Source organism: Babylonia areolata, chromosome 2 (assembly GCF_041734735.1).
Source record: "Babylonia areolata isolate BAREFJ2019XMU chromosome 2, ASM4173473v1, whole genome shotgun sequence".
Classification (NCBI taxonomy): domain Eukaryota; kingdom Metazoa; phylum Mollusca; class Gastropoda; order Neogastropoda; family Buccinidae; genus Babylonia; species Babylonia areolata.
The window spans coordinates 10,329,610-10,349,484 of NC_134877.1; the positions used below are offsets into that span (position 1 = coordinate 10,329,610).

Here is a 19,875-nt window from a genome sequence, read left to right on the forward strand (position 1 = left end):
AGATAATCCATTCCACACACACTACTTTTACATGATGTCTGTCTGTTATTGTAGATGACAGGTCCTCTCCTTTCTCATCCTTTCAGTCAAAAAAACCCACAAAAAACCAGGCTTATATAGATCGTTGCTTTTGTTTGATTTTCATCTGATGTAAAGAACTGGTAACTATTTTCTTCAATGGAGAAAACACATAATCACAAATATATCTACAAACATGTACTAACATAATGCATTCATTAGATATGAAGGCATCTTTCACAAACTCATGCGCATGTGCACACACATGCACACACAATCTCTGGTTTATAATCTATCATTAGCTGACCCAGATAAATAAAGTGTATACAGTATTCTGAAAACTACCAAAACAAATCAAAAAGCAAAAGCAAAACAAAAAGATCATAAATCTACTACCTCCCTCCCTCTCCCCTGCCAAACACACACACACACACACACACACACACACACACACACACACACACACACACACAGAACCAGTGACAGAAAACAAAATTTTGCCATACATGTTCACAATTCATGGTAAATGAAAAACTATAATGAAGCATTTAAACAAACAAATGAATAGATTAACTAATAAGTAAATAGAAAATGCCACGAATATTTGATATATGCAATATCAGTCATGACAAAGAATGTCTTCAGTGTTCATTTATTCTGGCAAAAATTCTCCAAAATTTTATTCATTTATTTATTTCAGAGAGCTCCCACATGCACTCACTTTCAGTTCAATTTGTCTTTTACATATTTGTTTTTACCCAGCTATGCAGTGTTATCAGGAGTGTATGCTGGATATGTCTATTTCCACTGCCTACCATAGGCTGACACAGGTTACTGGATCTTCAGTGTGCGTGTGTTTCAGCTTTATTTTTCTGAATGAAGATTGAAAGAAATACTGTCTGACAGAATGGGCTCCATTCCCCACCCCCCCCTCCCCACATCTCTTGGTGCTCCTCAAGAAAACTGCATCAAGACCATGGGGGAGTGGGAATTTATAGCTCCCACCACCCTTACTATTTCTTCTCCCCACATACCTCCATTTCCCCATTTTCCAACCATGTCGTTATTATTATAGTTTTCATTTTAATTCTTTTTGTATGATGGTAACAAGAATGATAGAGATCCTGAGTGCCATGGTTGGAGAAAGCATTGCAAGACAGGGTTGAATTCAGTGATTTCTTTCATAATGTTTTTTGGTATCTACCTGGCCTGAGAGATGTCAACACTTGCAGTGTATGTCCATGCGAACGTCACTTTCAAAGACACCCCTGTGAAATGGTTGATGCTTGACTGCTGTGGAGTCCCCCTCAGTCCTTGGCAGGATCTGATCAGAGCTGAACATGGCTTGGAATCAAATCCACTACTCCACTGTCTGTGGTGTCCTTTTCTTCATGTACCTTAAGATACATAACTATCCATCCTTTTTCCTGTTTCCTGTGCCATGAGGACATCAGTTTCCATCCCCCTCATCTTCGTTTATTCAGGTCTCATGTGTCTCTTCTTGTCACATGTTCCTGTTTCTTCAGAACCTAAGATGTCATTCATATCCCTTTTTCATGTTCCTTCAGTCCTTAAGTTTCCATCCTGTTTCTCTCTCTCTCTCTCTCTCTCTCTCTCTCTCTCTCTCTCTCTCTCAAGCCTTGAGTGTCTAGTTAGTATGTTTTTCCTGTTTCTTTACACCAATGTTTCCATTCATATCCGTTATTCCTGTTCTTTGAGAAATTTCAGTTTCCATACATTTTCATTTTCCCAGTTCGTTCAGGCGTACTGTGTGAAATCATATTCCTATATTCCTTTTCCATTTTTCTTCAGAACTGAATTGTCTATTCATATTTTCTTTTCCTGTTCCATCAGGGCTGAATTGTCTATGCACAGTCCATGTTCCTGTTCTTTCAAGCTTTACATTTCCATTCACCGTCCTGTGTCCTGCACCTTCAGTCCTTCAGTGGCTTCACATTGCTGTCTCCTCTTCCTTCAACCTCTTAGTGTCTCTTCATTTTTATTTTATTTTCTTGAAAATTTTTTTTAGTCATCTTATTTTTGTTTCTTCAGTCATATTCCCTTTACAGTTCATTCAGGACTTCAGTTTCCATTTGATTGATTGATTGATTTGACAAACTGAGGAATTATGTAGACTTAATTATAAACTGCAGGAATGAGAAATTATTTATCCTCAGCCTATTCTTCCATCTATAAAATGGTAGAAAGAACACACACACACACACACACACACACACACACACACACACACACACACACACACACACACACACACACACACACTCACTCACATGCACACATATACACTCCCCTATTTCATACACATGTACATGCACACAGAGTCACATGAATAAAATACCTGTAACTAAGCTTACACTGATTCTGAACAAACTGTTAAACCACAGTGATATAACAGTAACCTGCAATATGCGTGTGTGCATATGCATGCCTCTACTTTTGTTTGTGTGAAGCACAATGTGTTTGAGCATATGAGAAGAGATAATGAACATGGTTGCAATGCATGCAGGCACATATCATATTTGTTGACATTGTGTTGTTGTTGGACATGGATATGAATGCAGGCAAACCATACATTTGCTAATGTTGTTTGCAGTACATCTCGTCACCATACTCAGCAATGCCCTATCAACCCCAGCTCCACACCGGGCCCCTTCTACACACTTTGGCAGCAGAAGTGAGTACTGCACACACACATACATTCTTGAACGCTTGTGTATACACACATATGCTAAATCTTCACACACACACACACACACACACACACACACACACACACACACACACACACACACACACACACACACAAATGAGAGAAAAGATACAATAATTTTTTTACCAAGTGTGTGAGAAAAGCAGATGTATGCATTTTTCATTTACAGGATCAGGCAGGAGCAGTACACAGTAAAAAATTCCAGTTGTATTGTTTCAAAAATATTCTTTCAGATTTTGATCATTTAAAGATACAGATTTCACATGAAATACAGGGATACTGACCTGACAGATGAACAAACAGGAGAAAGAGGTGGGGAGAGGGAAATGTAAACCATTCATTCATCAATGTAAAAACATTGATCATCTATCCATCAGTCAGTTAACCTGTTCACTGCCTGCATGATGGGTTAACCTGTCATCAGACGTTCCTGAAATTTCCTCCAGCCAGACAGAGAAATAACACTATAACTGTTGTCCAACCCAGAAGAAGACTGGATTTCAATCATGAATAAACATGAACACAGTGCTAACATGGTACATGGCATGATGTATCACTCAAAACATTGACCAACTGTCACCATGATCAGTTGACAAGCACACACATGGCTGGTGACACCAGCCTCATGGGCTGACTCCAGGCAAGCAAGTGTGGATGTAACTCACATAATATCACAGACACTGACTGGTCTGACTTGGACACATACAGCTGCATATCACAAGCCTGAGATTTTTTTTTTAAGGTGGGAGACATGGTCAAGCAAATGTGTGTGGGTAAGGAAAAAGGCAAATGCCAAAGAGAGAAGGTGGTGGGAGGAGGGAGAGAAGGAGGAAGAGGGGCTGGGGATTTGGGACTTTGATGATTACATGCAGTCTGGAATTGTTCCAGACAGTCTCTACAGATTTGTTGATATTTTAACTTGGATACCAGGTCTTCAATTTGTGGGTTTTCTATGTTTTCATGCTAGTTTGCTTTTCAGCTGTGGTTAGAGTTCAGTGGCTTTAAAAGCTGGTTGTCTGCTCCAGGACCATAGTTCCATGGCGTCCGATGACCTCTCCCACCGTCACTACGCCCTCAACAAGTAGTGCCCCCTGCCTTCACTCCAGCCAGCAGCAGTACCGCCACACCTTGCCATACCTGTCCAGTCCGCAGCCCTCCACCACAGGCTGCCAGCACCACCACCCTCCCCATCCACACCATTGCTCCCAGCAGCAGCAGCAGCATCACCAGCTGTGTGGGCCAGTGGCAGGACCCAGCCATGCTGATGGGAGGCCAGGGCTTGCCCGTCCAGTCACTGCCCGCCACAACCACCACTCCTTTCAGCTGATGAATTCCTCTCACATGTTCACCGGCCAGCCACACTTTGTTCATCTGCAGTAACAGCTTCCTAGGAGTGTGTTCTGTGGCATTGTACCGTGTTGCTTTTTTTTTGTTTTGTTTTGTTTCAATTCATCCCTGTATTGTATTGTATTGTATTGTATTGTATTGTCATTTCAACAGATTTCTCCTGGTAAAAGTCACTTTTCATCTTGAATGGAGTGCACTACTGCAGTGCAGTGGTGCCCTTTCCCCCATGACTTTGCTTACCTATCCATGTGAGTGAAAACAGCAACACTAAATAAAACAACAATAGCAAACAGAGAAACAACAACAAACAGAACTTCGCCAGGAAAACATTTTGGTTGCTGTGTACTGTGCACATTGAGCTTGGTTCATCATCTCATTGAAAGGAATAGCATCCAGACCACAATTCAAACTCTTGTGGGGGAGGAGAATAATCTTGGTCCATGTGTGATTCAAACCTGGATCTCAGCATCTTTCATGTCTTACTTGGGCACTCGAACCTAGGCCACCACCCGATTATAAAGCCTCTAAATGTCTGTGTTGTTCAAAGCATTTTGTTCTGTCAGTGGAGCTTAAGCAAGAAGCCAGTTTGCATGTCTTTGGACACAGTGTCGGAACTGTTGCTGTATACATACATGTGACCACTGTCAAATCCACTGACGCTTCATTTGTCTGACTTCTGTTCTTCTCCATTTTTTCCATGAATCCTTTCTGGCAGGCTGTCTCAAATGTGTATGTTGCACTCACATACTGTGTCCTTTGCTTTTTCCGTCTTTGTTGTTAACTGATTAAAAAACAAAATTCTATAGAATGATTCAGAAACATATTGCTGAAACAGCCGGAATTTTTATTTCAATTATTAAGAAAAGATCTTTCAGAAGTGATCATTTTGCATGTAATATACCAGGGGTACATGTTTTCTTTTAATGTATTTTTTCTTCCGTGAATATTTCATCATCACTTGTATTTCCATTCATTGAGGTCTTTGATGACATCTTCAATATAGTGTTGCACATCAGAGCTACTGACTGCCATTTGTGATTGCTGTTAAGAGTCATTCAGCACATGTGATGAGGCTGATGACATGAGTCATATACTTGACTTTCTGACAATTATTTTGTTTTAATGTCATAAGATCAAAACTGAGAAATGCAATAGACTTTTTTTTTTGGTTGTAAAATTATTCAGGGAGATTGAGATGTGTGTGTGTGTGTGTGTGTGTGTGTGTGTGTGCGCGCGTGTGTGTGTGTTCCTACAGATGTGGGATTCATCATGTAATTCAAATTGCTTCTCACCCTCCACAATCTTCTGATCATTGGGAAACTTGAGGAGATAAATAACTTCAAATGATAATGGTGATTAAAAACAACCTGATCAATGGATTCACTGCTGTTCCATGATGGATATTGTGACAGAATGTGTTGTTTTGACCCAAAATGAGGCTGTGCAGTAATGACAGGACTTTCTTAAGATAAGAAACATGCAAAGGAATTCACTGAGGGTGCTGGAACAGGGCGGTCACCCTACAGTTAGTCTTTGTGTAACAGTCTCTCTCTCTCTTCAGCTTGCTGACATGCTTTGTTTCCACTCAAGGCAATTTTTCTTATGTTTTTTTTTATGGATCAATCTTTACAATAAAAATATATCTTGAAAGTTTTATGTGCAAAGCTTTATTTTATAAACGTTATATAAGGCTGCTTGAAAAAAAAGAAGAGATTTTTCATTTCATTGTACCAAGGTTGGACTGGAAGGTAAATGAACATTTTGCCATTTACAGTTAAGGAGAAAAAACATAAAAAAGCAGGTTGATGAAAATTAGAAAAAGAAAAGATGCAAGGGATATAAGTGAGATCTACAGTATTTATAGCACAGTGACTGAAACACATGTGGATGGATATTGTTCATAATTATTTTGATTTAGAAATGCTTGCTGAACTGAACATTATTGTTTGTGCTTCCTTCAGAAAGAAGACTATGGTGTGGCTACACAAACCCTCCCTGAACTGAACATTATTGTTTGTGCTTCCTTCAGAACGTAGATTGACGGTGTGGCTACATGAACCCTTCCCAACCCCACAGGAAACTAAAGGGGGGAAAAGAGAAAAAGTGAAAAAAAGAAAAGAAAAAAAAGAAGAAAAAAAAACCCCAACAAAAAACCCAAACAAACTAAAGACGAAAGTAAAACACCACAGACAACAACAGTGCTGACAACAAAAAAACTTGGAATATTTATTTTCAAGTCATTTTGCATGGTGACATTTTTCTTGATTGTTCGTTTTGTTTCCCTTTCAAGCTTGATTGATTCTTGTGTGCTTTGTAGTGGAGGCTGCTAGCAGTTTCATCTTTTGTACATAGCTTCATACTTTTTTTTCCATTTTATGATTTAAATAAAAATTCTTATTTATTTTTTCTTTGCATATTGGTGGGTTTTTTTTTGTTTTTTACAAACTGAGATGGTATTTTGAAATGAACTATTTTTCCCACTGATTGTGAAGTTTTGCAATCAGCTATACTCTCTGTGTGTGGGACTGAAAAATTGGTTCATGTTGTTTATTGTCATTGACTGTGTGTTGCAGAATCACAATGTGACTTTAACAAACTTTAGAAGAAAAAAAATCTTGTGCAGTGATATTGTCTTGATGTTGTCGCTTGTAGTTATTGCTTTTTATGCAATTTTCTTGTTGACATTTTTCAAGTTCTTATGAAGCCTTCAATATTGAATTTGAATTGTGACATTTCTTCCTGGATCCATTTTTTCAGGGAATTACATTTTTATTGTGTGTTGAACAGATTTGTGTGAGGGTATTGTTGATGGTTTTCATTATGTTAAGACTTTTGTGTGGATACCATCCATTGCACCACATGTTTTGGGGGCATTTAATAAGGTGCCTTTTTATGCCTTTTGTATTTTGTTTGTTTGTTTGTTTTTAAAGAATTGATCCCTTCATCATCTACATATTTCAAGACTTATTTTGATTTGTTTGATTTTACTTCTTTGTATTTTACTTTTACTTTGTTTTAATCTTTAAAGATATGTTTGTTGTAATTTCATTTGATTGACTGTTTCATGTTGATAAAATTGAACTATGTGTGTGAAAATGTGCAAACAGATTGCTGCATGTTGAATCAGAAATTATGGCATTGTTAAATTCAACTTCAGGGATACACACTCTTTCTGTCGTCCTCTCAGTTATCATTTAACATGCTTTCTTTCCAATATGCATTCACTTAATTGTCCTGTCTTCTATGTACATGTATATTAATTTTTTTTTTTTTAATAATTTTTTTATATATTTTTTTTTTTACAGATTTCATCAACTCTTCACAAGATTTTCTCATGAACTGTTCTTTCCAGTACACATTCACTCAATCTTCTTGTCCCGTTTTGTTTATTTATTTATTCATTCATTTATTTATTTGTTTCTTTGTTTGTTTATTTATTCATTTCTTCTTCTCTTTTGTTTTTGCCAGTTTCCAAAAGAGATGGACAAGATTTTCTCAAGAACTATTTTTAGTATGAGGGTTTATAATCATGATATATCTTTGATCGTGGAGTTGAATTCAGTTTTTGAATTGTACCATCTATGGGCAAGGGCAGACAACTTCAAGCAAAAGCTTCTTTGTTTTTCCCATCAGCTGGCAGACTAACTGTACACAGAAACCAACCCTGAAACTTATTCTGTTTTAAGGAGCAGTAGTGACTGTATGTCGTCCTTGGTTATTGATTTTTATTTTATGCTCTTGACCTCATTCAGATTTCTTTTTATCTCCAACAGTCATGGAGATGCCAATAGTTTCTACTCAAGGAATCTTCATGGAATATGCACATGACATGGGGATGAGGATAAATGAATGGTTGAGGTGTGAGAGAGAATGATCATTGTCTCAGCATCATCTGTATCTGAATCTTCCATCTGTGTCTTGGGCTGTAGCATGGTGTAAACACATTTATTACAGATGTCCAGTATTTTGGTTGTTATTGATTTCAGTGTATTAAAAAAAGTGGGATGATAGAGGACAAAATATGTAAGTGACCATTAAATGTTAAGGAAGGAAACAACAGCAACAAAACCCAACACACAAATAAGCATGTACACAGTTTAAAAATTTTTTATAAAGAATAAAGCTGGCCATTGTCATATTTGACTTTTGCTGATGTTGGTAAGTGATGAGCTAAGCTACTGGATTGCAACATCATGGTATATTTTATATATTTCAGTATGTGTGCTAAGGTACATAATTGTTCTAGTAGTCCAGTAGTTAAAAATCTACCCATCTACCTTCTATCTGACTGCTGATACCAGCAGAGCAGGAGTGGTGTGTTAGTGTTAAGCTGTACAAATAATGATAATAACATCATAATAATGACTTCAGCAAATATTCATAGCAGCTGAACAGTGGGGAAAAGGGGAGCATGACAAAAAGCAAAACAAACAAACAAACAACAACAACAACAACAACAACAACAACAACAACAAAAAAAAAAAAAGGAGAAAAAAAGTAGCTGTCTGCATGACTTGATCCCGGATCAAACATATTAAATTATATAAATTATTAAAGTCACTGACTCAAAATCTATCTTGAAACAACAGAGGAGAGTGCTCCTTTCACTGACAGTAGTTCATGGCACTGAGACTGTCCTCCCCAAAAGAAAATTGTAGGAAGCCACTGAAATCAGAGGAGACAATGCAAGAATAAAATCGAGGGGAACAACCTTTAGCCAGTGTACAACTTTCTGCTTCTTGGTATAAATACTCATGCAATATTAAACATCATCCAGCCTACTTTTCTTCACTAGATAGCGGACAATGATACATGGATTCAATAATTCCTGTAAATGCATAAGTCCTGTAGATCCAGAGTTTTTACTTTCTATGATTTAACACACACTCTATGGTTGTAATTCCTGTGTGCTTTTAAGGGGTGTCATCCATTTAAACTTTTGAAGTGATTTTAATGAAGAGGCTGCTGTGTATGCATAATGATATCTTTCTTTTTGTTTTTGATGTGACTTTTGAGTCACATGCTTTTTTCCTTTTTTCTTTCTTCTTTTTAAATTTATTTTATTATTTAAAAAAAATTATTATTATTATTTAAAAAAAAAAAAATTATATATATAGTGGGCCATATAACTCTTTTACAAATTCAAAGATTTGGGGGAATACCCAATGTCTTCCAGCCCTTTAAATGAATTATCTTAAGCCAGCTGTATTTTAGTTAGTGAACTAATATACTGGTACTTGACAACATAAATAAGTTATCAATGAGGCTTGATTATGAATTTATACAGGTTGCAGTATTATACACAAGCATATTCTAGTCTTCAGTGATCTCAATGTATCACAAACCTAGTCATTTGAGTTTACCCGGTTGAAACATTGTGGCATATACTGAAATCTTGATCTATACTGTTCTCCAAATGTACAGCCATTTACCAGTAGGTATATGTAAGCATGAGTGACTTTCCCCACTATGATTGAGAACACCACAAAACTATGAGAGGTGTGTCTCAATCACTTGCCATAAGCGGATGACAGTTCACTGCCAATGTTGGGATATCTGAGGACTCCATCGGGGACAAAATTGCAGTCATATCAGGCTTACACTTGGCTCTCCCTCAGAGAGAATTGAAATGGACCCCAGTTGTAGTCTTTGAAGGATTTCTGTAAATATTTTTGAATTTCTCTTTTAAATCTTTGCACAGTTATTTTGAAATTATGAAGAGTCTACACTTGTTTTACTCCACTACCTAGTCATACAAATATATAAGTAAATCTTCGAAGAGTTTACAAATTTCCTCAGATTTGATTGTGTGCATACCTTGGAACTTCGGCTGTGTTATTTAACACACACATGGAGGCTTTGTAAATCTGATGTGCATCTAAGTTCCACACACACACACACACAAATGCATACACACTCAACTCAATCCTGTTTGTAACACACACAGAAAAAAGGGGCATTAAACGTAAAACATGGACAAGTGCCAAAGCTGAATGGTTAAAGCATTGAACAGGTACAACCCCAGTGTCACTGCCTGATGGGTCATGGTCCAGTCAATCTGTTCATGCCTGCCTTTATTCCCTTCCTGTGTATGCCCATGCAAGAGATCAAATGTGCACATTCAAGATCTTCCTATGTATCTCAAGGTTCAGCATTTTATGGAAACACACACAGTTCTGAAAATGGAGTTTTCTACTACTATGGTGGGATAAAAAGTGTTATATACCTGAAAGCTCACTTGTAGACAGGAATGTATGTGGGATTTGCAGCCCTTGAACACAGAAAATAAAAATAAAAACAAACCAGCAAACAAGAAGGAAGTTAGAAACAGAATACAAGTGGAGCACCAATTACTTGTTAGATGCTTACTCATCCAAAGCACACTGCCCTCTCTCTGTGTCTGTCTCTTCATGGCATGATTGGGAAAGTTTTCAGATATCCCATTTTACTGCAGTTCTGCTTGTTTCAGCTTCATGAAAAATACCCCTATACCCCAACATCTTATTGCTATCCACTTTGATATATCTGACAACAACAACAACAACAACAAAAAAAAAAAGAAAAAAAAGAAAAAAAAGAAAGAAAAAAAAAAAAGATGTTCTTTTCCTATTCACCCAAGGCAGATTTTTCATGTGAGATTTGCTCAGGCATGTCTGAATTATTGCTAAATAATTTGTTTTATTTAATGCAACAAGCAAACATGGGATACTGATACACAGCAAGACTCAAAAGGAAAATAGTTGTGTGTCTGTACCGATATCAAAGTCATTTACCTTTCTGATCAATTTTTGAACTATTTCTGATTGTTGAATACCAAACAGTCTACCATTTAAACACCTTTTTAATCATTTATACAGACGCTTTGTTTTTTAACAAGTTTGAGTCTTGTGGATATATTCTTTTTTTCTTCTCAAGACTTAAACAGCATTTAGGCACAATAGCCAAGTGGTTAAAGCGTTGGACTTTCAATCTGAGGGTCCCTGGATTGAATCTCGGTAATGGCACCTGGTGGATAAGGGTGGAGAACCCCCTTCATGTGTATTCGCAAGCAGAAGATCAAATACACACGTTAAAGATCCTGTTATCCATGTCAGTGTTCGATGGGTTATGGAAACAAGAACATACCCAGCATGCACACCCTTGAAAACAGAGAATGGCTGCCTACATGGCGGGGGTAAAAACAGTAATACATGTGAAAGCCCATTCATGTACAAACGAGTGAATGTGGGAGTTGCAGCCCATGAATACAGAAGAAGAAACAGCATTCACATTCTTTTGAGGGGATAGAAGACATAAATCTGTCAGAAAAATACTGAACTTCAAACTGATTTTCATTTCAAATAATATACTTGAATTGGAGATAATAAACTGATCAAAACAAATGATCAGCTGCTAATGTTTGATTGTGGTTTTCTTTATGTGTGGAAAAGATGAGTGAGCCATTGATTTCAAATCCCAAAAGAAATCTGTTTCAATATCAAACCTTTTTTGCCTTATAGTTTCAGCTAAGTTAAAGCATATTAGAACTGATACTGCACACACTCTAGTGCCTTTTCTCTGTGGCTATAAAGTGATTCCTATGTACCTGATTTTTGTCTCTTCCTTTCGAAATGTGTGTGGGTCTGTGTCTGTGTTTTTGCATTCTTGTCAAAGTGCTGGGTAGAAGGGATACCTTTTATGCATTTGACATGCTTAGTGGATAAGCAGGGTTGTTACTTTTCATGTTGTGTCTGTGGCTCACTATTGCTAACATGCACTGTTTTGTTGTTTTTGTCATTTTCCATTTTTTCCATGTTCACTGACTGAAGTTTGAAGATTTTTTTCTTCTTTAAAAAAAAAAAATTTGTTCGGTGAAGTAAAAGTTTCACTGTTGTCTTTTTCACATTGCTTTTGAATGATTATGTGTGTGTGTGTGTGTTTGTGTGTGTGTGTGTGACAGTTTCTTTGTCATCTTTTTTAAGTGGACACACACAACTGATTCTCATCTAAAGTGTGAGCCTAACATTTTTGAAGTGTGGATGCACTTTAATGTAATTCAGCTTATTCCAGTAATAGTAATGCAGCATGCAGTAGATATCCTATTTTGTTTTCCTTGTGAATGAATGCATAAGGATTTTACACACAAATGTTCAACAGATATCCACAATCTGAAAAAAAAGAAAAGAAAAGAAAAGAAAAACAAACAAAAAACAACCTGAACTACCAATGTGTATAAACTTTAATTTATTTCCACTTTACCCCTCCACAATTTCATACATGGCTATTAATGAATAGTGTTGGGGGTCAACAAATAAATAGTAGAAAATTTAGTACAACTATGCATAATTTATTCTGATATGTACAGGCAAGAAGCAAACACATCAACTGAACAATGTGGACGGATTGTATTAACTGATCCAAAACTTTGCAAACAAACTGGCAATTAAGTGAAAAATAAAATGCAAACATATTATTCACACGAATAAGATATAAAACATTGTCACAGGTCAGTGGCTGGTCGCCTCAGAAATCAAAATAAAAGTGGGAAACAAAGGGGAGAAAACAAACAGAACAACACAAACAACTGAAAAGACACCATGTTTTGCTGGACGGCATGATACAAGACTGAGAAACCGGTTCATGATGAGGCCATTGTGTGAGATAATCATGATATAACAAATTTACCAGACACAACTATTACACATATTTCAACCTCTGTTACATGATCTGAAGAAAAAAATATTAGAAAGTTAGTATCAATACGAGTGTTTTTATGCTCCAAAAGAAGACCAGGACAGTGAACAATAAACCATTGAAATGTGCTCACAATGACAGTGACATAGCAGCTGTCCACATTCATGAGACTACTTTATGGCAGGATAAAGTGAGTGCATAATGCTAAATAAAACTAATATCTGAGAAATAATTATAACAACACAATTTTCATAAAAGTATTTTTTAAAGAATGTAATTACAATCATTATCAAATGGCATCATCAAAAACAGAAAAAAAAGAAAAATTTCTCACTTTATACAACATGAAATCATTAAATTTTTCTTGATTTTTTGTGAAACTTATATACATCCAAAATCATATTTAAAAAGGTTATATTTGCTAAAACAAATGGAAAAGTAATTTTTTTTTTCAGACAAAATGTATACATCACTCAAGAAACTGAGGCTAAATATGGACGGCATTGACTTTCAAGCCCAGTGTTGACAGAGAGAAGGATGGGGAGACAGAGACAGAGAGAGAGAGTATAATGTAATTTTGCTGTCTGCTTGTGAAGACAAAAGGACAACTTCACATCAGGAACAAAGCTAAATATCTGAAAATGGAATGTTGCACGTGCTTTCTCCATGGAAGAAAGTGAACAGCACTAACCATGGCCTTTTTTTCAGTCTTCATGAGCAAATACAATGGACGAATACTTCATGCTTCATTGCCAAGAAAAATTAGCAATAAAACGAGTCCTGATTGAACAGACAAATGTTTGAAGACACTGTACACATGGACGGTGTTATTGCACTATTTGCAGCCTCTGCTGACAATCTTTCACTGCCTTTCTTATGAGGCAACAGTCACCATGGTGTAATCCCAGGGTGGACAATGGAATGTGGGAAGGTCCTGGAGGGGCCACTGGGGGCAAGGGGAAAGGGGAAGACAGAAATTAACAATCAGCCACCAACAAAAGATGTGAACATTTTCCATCTGGGATGAACAATGATTACAAACTGCAACCCTATGTCTATACAGACAGTACTTCCCTCCACTTCTCCCTATCATTTTTTTTTCTATTCTCAAATGGTATATATGCAGAAAAATATCTTTGTGTATGACATACAGAACATATACCAAATCCTGTTGAAATTAGCTTCAGGTCTGTGTTAGCAGTGTCTTAGTTTTTTACAACAAAAAACACCACCACCACCAACAACAACTATAAAAATGAAGATTACTTAACACCCTCTTGTAAAAAAGTCCAATCTGTAAAGATACATGGACAGATTACTAACACATCAAAAAAAAAAAAAATTCAGTTTCACCCCTTTTAAAGTTTTTTAACTCTCTCCATACGAACGGCGAAAGAGACGACGTTAACAGCGTTTCACCCCAATTACCACCATCAAAATATTGCAAGCGGAAGGCTCTTATACTGAAGAGGTGAATGTTGACAAAGAATACCACAATTCTGACGATGGAAGCTAAAGGTTGGGTCACTGAGACACCCACTGGACATCCGAGGGGTCTGTGTAGAGGAGAAGAGAGGACTGGCCGTACTGAGTGAATTAAAGTATTTCATTTTCATAAGGAAAAAAAACATACACACAAAAATGGTAGTTCACCATTGTTGAAGTGTACTTTTTATCTTAGGAGTTAACAGTTGTACAGTCCCTGATATATTTTAAACAATCACATATGAATTAAAAGCAAAATGACAAGATTTTCCCATATCACAACAGACAGATGCAAATCTATCACAACATACATCTGGGAGACACTGAAACAATGAAAGTGAACTCACATGTTTGTCAAGACAACAATGCTTTCATAAACCATTCCACAGCTTAAGGGATTCACATCACAATATCAGTAGAACAGGGAATGCACTTGAATGCCAGTGACAATCAGTCATCAGGGAATGCTAACACAACAGCAGTGCACAACAGGGGCATCACAACATGGAATGTATACCGGCATGGATGTGGAATGCATAACAATATAAACAAACACTGAAACACAAGAGGGGTGAGAAATGTTAGCTAACACAGATATCCCAGTGGATAGGTTACAGGACAGGAGTGAACAACAATAACCAGCATCAATGGTCGGTGGTTCCAGTTTCAGTTTCAGTTTCAGTAGCTCAAGGAGGCGTCACTGCGTTCGGACAAATCCATATACGCTACACCACATCTGCCAAGCAGATGCCTGACCAGCAGCGTAACCCAACGCGCTTAGTCAGGCCTTGAGGGAAAAAAAAGGTGAACGAGCTTGTGCAGATGCAGCCAGCCAACAGCACAAAAGTAAATCCATGGTCACATTAGTGGCAGAAGTTAACGTCACACTTCAGTTAACATCGCATCTCAGAACTTAAGCCCCCCACTGTGCACTGAACAACCCCATTCAGCATCTGGGTGGGAATGCAGGAGAGAAGGGGGCAGCAGAGAAAAATGGGAGGAATTGATAATACTGAACTTGCAACATGTTCCAACACATTCAGAGTCTGTCAAGGCAGTAATCACATGTACTCCAGCACTCTCTATCCACCTTTTCTCTCTGTCCTCTTTCTGTTCAACATTAGAACTGATGTCAACAACACTCTGGTGCAAGACTGACTTCCTGTGAAATAGTATCCTTTTCCCTCCAGTGGAATGGAAAACTAACATAAATGTTACAAAAAACTGTTTTCACCTGAGGCAGGCAACAATGCAAAAATATTCCACAGCACTGGCCAAGAGCAAGAAGTGGAGATCTGAATCATGACCACAGTGACAGACATCGGGTCAGCCAGTTACCTGTATTGTTCCCTCCAGTCTGCTGCACTGCATCAAAATTAACCAATCTACTCTTCATTTAAATGTATTCAATGCCTTGTTTGTATGTCTTCTGCTTTATTTTCACACTGGAAGAGAGTGAGTTTCCACATGTAACCAAGTGAAGTAAATGCATAATCAGGTGATTGATAAATGACTGTTTACCAAATTCAGGCAGCACACTGCTGCTGCCTGTCTCCATCTTCAAGTTATCTTCTGGTTTTGCCAGCTGCTCTCTGATGTAAAATATCTTTCCAATAATTCACTTCACAATGAAAGTTCTCTGTGCTTTTGGAAATATATTTCCCAACTCAAACCAATCAATTTCATTCATTCCACATGAAGTATCAATAGTCACAACAAAACTTAGCAGTTTGAATAGGGAAATCACTTTGAACTGTTTTAACCACGGCTCCATTCTGAGTGATGATCAACACCAAGAAGCGAATAATAGGCACACCCTGCTGTTGCTGTGAGGCTGCATCCCTTGTTGTCAGAAACAAGTGACTATCACCACCCTTCCTTCCTCCCTGCCTGTGCACCGGTCAGCTATGAACGAGGATCACCATCACCAGTCAGCTATGAACGAGGATCACCATCACCAGTCAGCTATGAACGAGGATCACCATCACCAGTCAGCTATGAACGAGGATCACCATCACTGGTCAGCTATGAATGAGGATCACCATAACTGGTCAGCTATGAACGAGGATCACCATAACTGGTCAGCTATGAACGAGGATCACCATCACCAGTCAGCTATGAATGAGGATCACCATCACCAGTCAGCTATGAATGAGGATCACCATAACTGGTCAGCTATGAACGAGGATCACCATAACTGGTCAGCTATGAACGAGGATCACCATCACCAGTCAGCTATGAACGAGGATCACCATAACTGGTCAGCTATGAACGAGGATCACCATCACCAGTCAGCTATGAACGAGGATCACCATCACTGGTCAGCTATGAATGAGGATCATCATCACCGGTCAGCGATGAATAAGGATCATCATCCCCAATGTCAGCTTGTTCATTCAGCAAGGCTTTGCCATCTCCTGACTGTTACAACTTTCTGAAAACGGGCCAGCAGTCAGCGCTCTTCAAACATGCCTCTTTTTCATAAAGAAGCTACATATTATCTCCATATCACTAGAACATATTTACTGGCAGCTCTTCATCTTTATGTAACCAGACCACATGTCCCAATTAATAAACAAACAATATGAATTTGTCATGCCTCCTAGCAGCTTGTTATTCAAGATCAATAGAATGGTAACAAACAATATGAATTTGTCATGCCTCTTAGCAGCTTGTTATTCAAGATCAATAGAATGGTAACAAACAATATGAATTTGTCATGCCTCTTAGCAGCTTGTTATTCAAGATCAATAGAATGGTTTATAAAATTTCTTATTTTTTTCTGGAATGTTGTTGAACTGTAAACAACTACTAAAAAGATTTAAGGGTTTGTTTGTTTGCAAATTGGTGACATCAAAAGTGCCCTTACTTATATATGCTTCAGTCATCTGTCTGTTCAAGATGTGTGTTTCACCCTTCGATACCATCATAACAAGCTGCTCACCACTGACAAATATGCAGATTTCTCAGCAACCACAATTCCACATATCAACCAGTTATTTATTTTCCTTTGGCAATTCATTAAAAACTCTCAAAGACTCACTTTTTCTGCAATAAATTAACACTCACAACCACATTCTCATATCATTCTTTCAAATTCAAAGTCACATAATTTCATTTTCAGCAGACCAGGTTTCAACAGCAACACAAGTCCATTTCTTGCACACAACACCAGCTCTGGTTCAGAGAAGAAGGTGACAGCCTTAGGTGGGGGAGTTCTGAGGCAGAATTTTCTCCCTTGCGCCATTGTGACTCTTGAGCTTCAGGTTGTCGTTCTGGACAGTGTGCATATCATAGTAGCCACTTTCAATCAATGTGTCTTCTATCACAGAATGCATGTGTTCGTAGGTAATACCCACATCTTTGTAGTCTGGGTCATATTCTCCCGTCACTGCAAAAAAAAAGCAAAAAAAAAGCAAACAACTTCAGTTAAAATTGCTTTGAGGACATCACAAAAACAAAGTATCCTGAGTTTTTAGAAATTTAAATTGTCTGGTTCTCTCAGACACACAAGAAACAGTAACTTGTAAACAGCTTTGGGATGTAGTGATAATGGGTCCAAACAGACTAAATTACATACTCATATTTTCAAAGTTGTGATTATCCCTCTCACAAACACATGCACACACTGTCACACATACGCATTTTACTAACATAAATAAATAAATAAACACAAACATGCACACAAAGACATAAGCTCAAACGCAGAGAAAATAAATAATATTTTTCAGAAGCTGAACACCTTGATACTATACACTTTCCAGAATGGGCCTGCAAACTTACGAGACCAGGGATGGATTATCTTTCAGAGATGATGAGGCAGTCTCAACTTACACCATTCCATGGTCTTACATTCATTTACAGAGTAGAGTGGAGAATAGTGTAAAAGCTGAGCTGAAATCAGATATACCTGGTTTATCAGGGTCAAAAACCCTGGCATCATGGTCTCTTGATGTCAATCGCCGTGACACATCTGGCAACGTCAGGTCAAGGTCAATTATCTCACGGGACCCCTGTGACAACTGTAGGGATAAAAAAGGGTAAGAACTGATGAATATTCAACACACACACACACACACACACACACACACTCACACACACACTCACACACTTTAAAAAAAAAAGAAGCAAAAGTTCAGAGACCAATACATGCAGAGTGCAGAAATAAATACCTTCTTGTTTTTCCCTCTTTTTTTTTTTTCTCTCTTTCATTTTCCCTCTTTTTTCTCTTCTTCATCATATGATTGTACGTCTCGAGGATGTGGGCCTGTTTTTTTCTTTGTTGTGTTTCCATGTACCCAAATTGGGTTCCTCACAATAAATTATTTTTTAACCTTAAACAACATAAAAAAACTTCTGGAGAGACCAGGGCTCTTCACTTCCTTTCTTTATCTGTAAGCAGCAGGTGTCTGTTATCACTACACAAGCTGAAGCATAAATAACAATCTTCGCTGCATTCATCACATCTGAAAAAAATACCGTCTCAAGCATGTTGCTCCCTCTGCGTTTTGTTTGTCAGAAGTTCAGAATAAATAACATTAATATATTAATCACATGGAAAATTCAGTGTCTCCATTCTGAAAAGGTTTAGGTTGAAACAAAAAGTATCTGTTGGAGTTTATGAGAAACAGAGAGAGAGAAAGAGACAGAGACAGAGAGAGACAGACAGAGACTGAGACTGAGATGATTTATTCATTTGAGGCTTAAGGCCACAGCCCCATATGAACAAGGGGTGTCAACAAAATTTGTAAATGTCATCATAACTGTTGGTGTTAATGCAACTGATTTCACAGCTTAATAAAGAACAAAAATAAGACAATACTGTCTTTCTGAGCTTAGAAGCTCTATATAGATACCATGCCAGGTTTCAAATAATACCATCATCAGTAGATGCCACCAATTAACACAATCTAAACAAACATGGATATTCATAATACTTCTTTGGAATGTGTTTCAAACGGAGATCATTCAGGGCAGGACACTTCAACACAAAATGCACTTCATCTTTAGTTGTTTCCCTGCACAGAGGACACAGCATTAGTGAATGATGTGCATTTTTATAGCAATACTTTTAATGCATATTAATTCTGGAAATACCAAATCTGAATCTAGAGAAAACAAATTGTAGATGACGGTCCATATTAGACATAAGACAGTTCTTCATGAAATGGAGAGAGAGACAGAGACATACCTTTCTCAGCTCCGATTTGAGGTTGACAGCAGTGCTTCCCTGGCAGAAAAGGGCCCGCTTGTACTGCTCTATCATGTGGCGGTGGGGGTTCGGCTCAAGGGTGGGAGGAAGCTGAACAAAACAGATGGTCTTAAAACAGATCACAGACTGAGTGTGTGGTGAAAATGAGAATAAGATTAGCCAACAATACAACTGTACTTTGCTGACATGATGATGGTCCCCCAATAAAAACAAAACAGAACACCAGAGGTTAAGGAGATGGAAGACGAGAGAACTGCATAATATTAATCTATACATACATGTGCAAATGTGCAAATGTGTGTATGTGCGCATTCATATGTGTGTGTGTGTGTGTGTGTGTGTGTGTGCGCGTGCACACGCATATAAGTTTTGTATGCATGTATGTATATATATATATGTGTATGTGTCT

General features: G+C 37.7%; 2 protein-coding genes across 22 annotated transcripts in view; one reads left to right on the plus strand and one right to left on the minus strand.

The window, feature by feature from the left end:
• LOC143297381 (RNA-binding motif, single-stranded-interacting protein 2-like) overlaps positions 1–11,976 on the plus strand; it is a 251,484-nt gene extending 239,508 nt beyond the window's left edge. For 10 of the 18 annotated variants that reach the window (XM_076609700.1, XM_076609725.1, XM_076609707.1 and 7 more), the window contains 2 exons: positions 2,633–2,713; positions 3,775–11,976. In XM_076609700.1, the coding sequence (XP_076465815.1) occupies positions 2,633–2,713; positions 3,775–4,129 (436 nt within the window). In that variant the 3' untranslated portion in view covers positions 4,130–11,976. Of the gene's footprint in view, positions 1–2,632; positions 2,714–3,774 lie in introns of those variants that run through there. The other 8 variants (XM_076609764.1, XM_076609795.1, XM_076609732.1 and 5 more) reach the window with 2 other exon arrangements.
• A 227-nt stretch (positions 11,977–12,203) lies between these two features.
• LOC143297461 (serine/threonine-protein kinase Nek10-like) overlaps positions 12,204–19,875 on the minus strand; it is a 52,222-nt gene continuing 44,550 nt past the window's right edge. For all 4 annotated transcript variants that reach the window (XM_076609870.1, XM_076609867.1, XM_076609859.1 and 1 more), the window contains exons 30-32: positions 19,446–19,556; positions 18,165–18,276; positions 12,204–17,645 (exon numbers count right to left, since the gene is read on the minus strand). In XM_076609870.1, the coding sequence (XP_076465985.1) occupies positions 17,458–17,645; positions 18,165–18,276; positions 19,446–19,556 (411 nt within the window). In that variant the 3' untranslated portion in view covers positions 12,204–17,457. The remainder of the gene's footprint in view (positions 17,646–18,164; positions 18,277–19,445; positions 19,557–19,875) is intronic.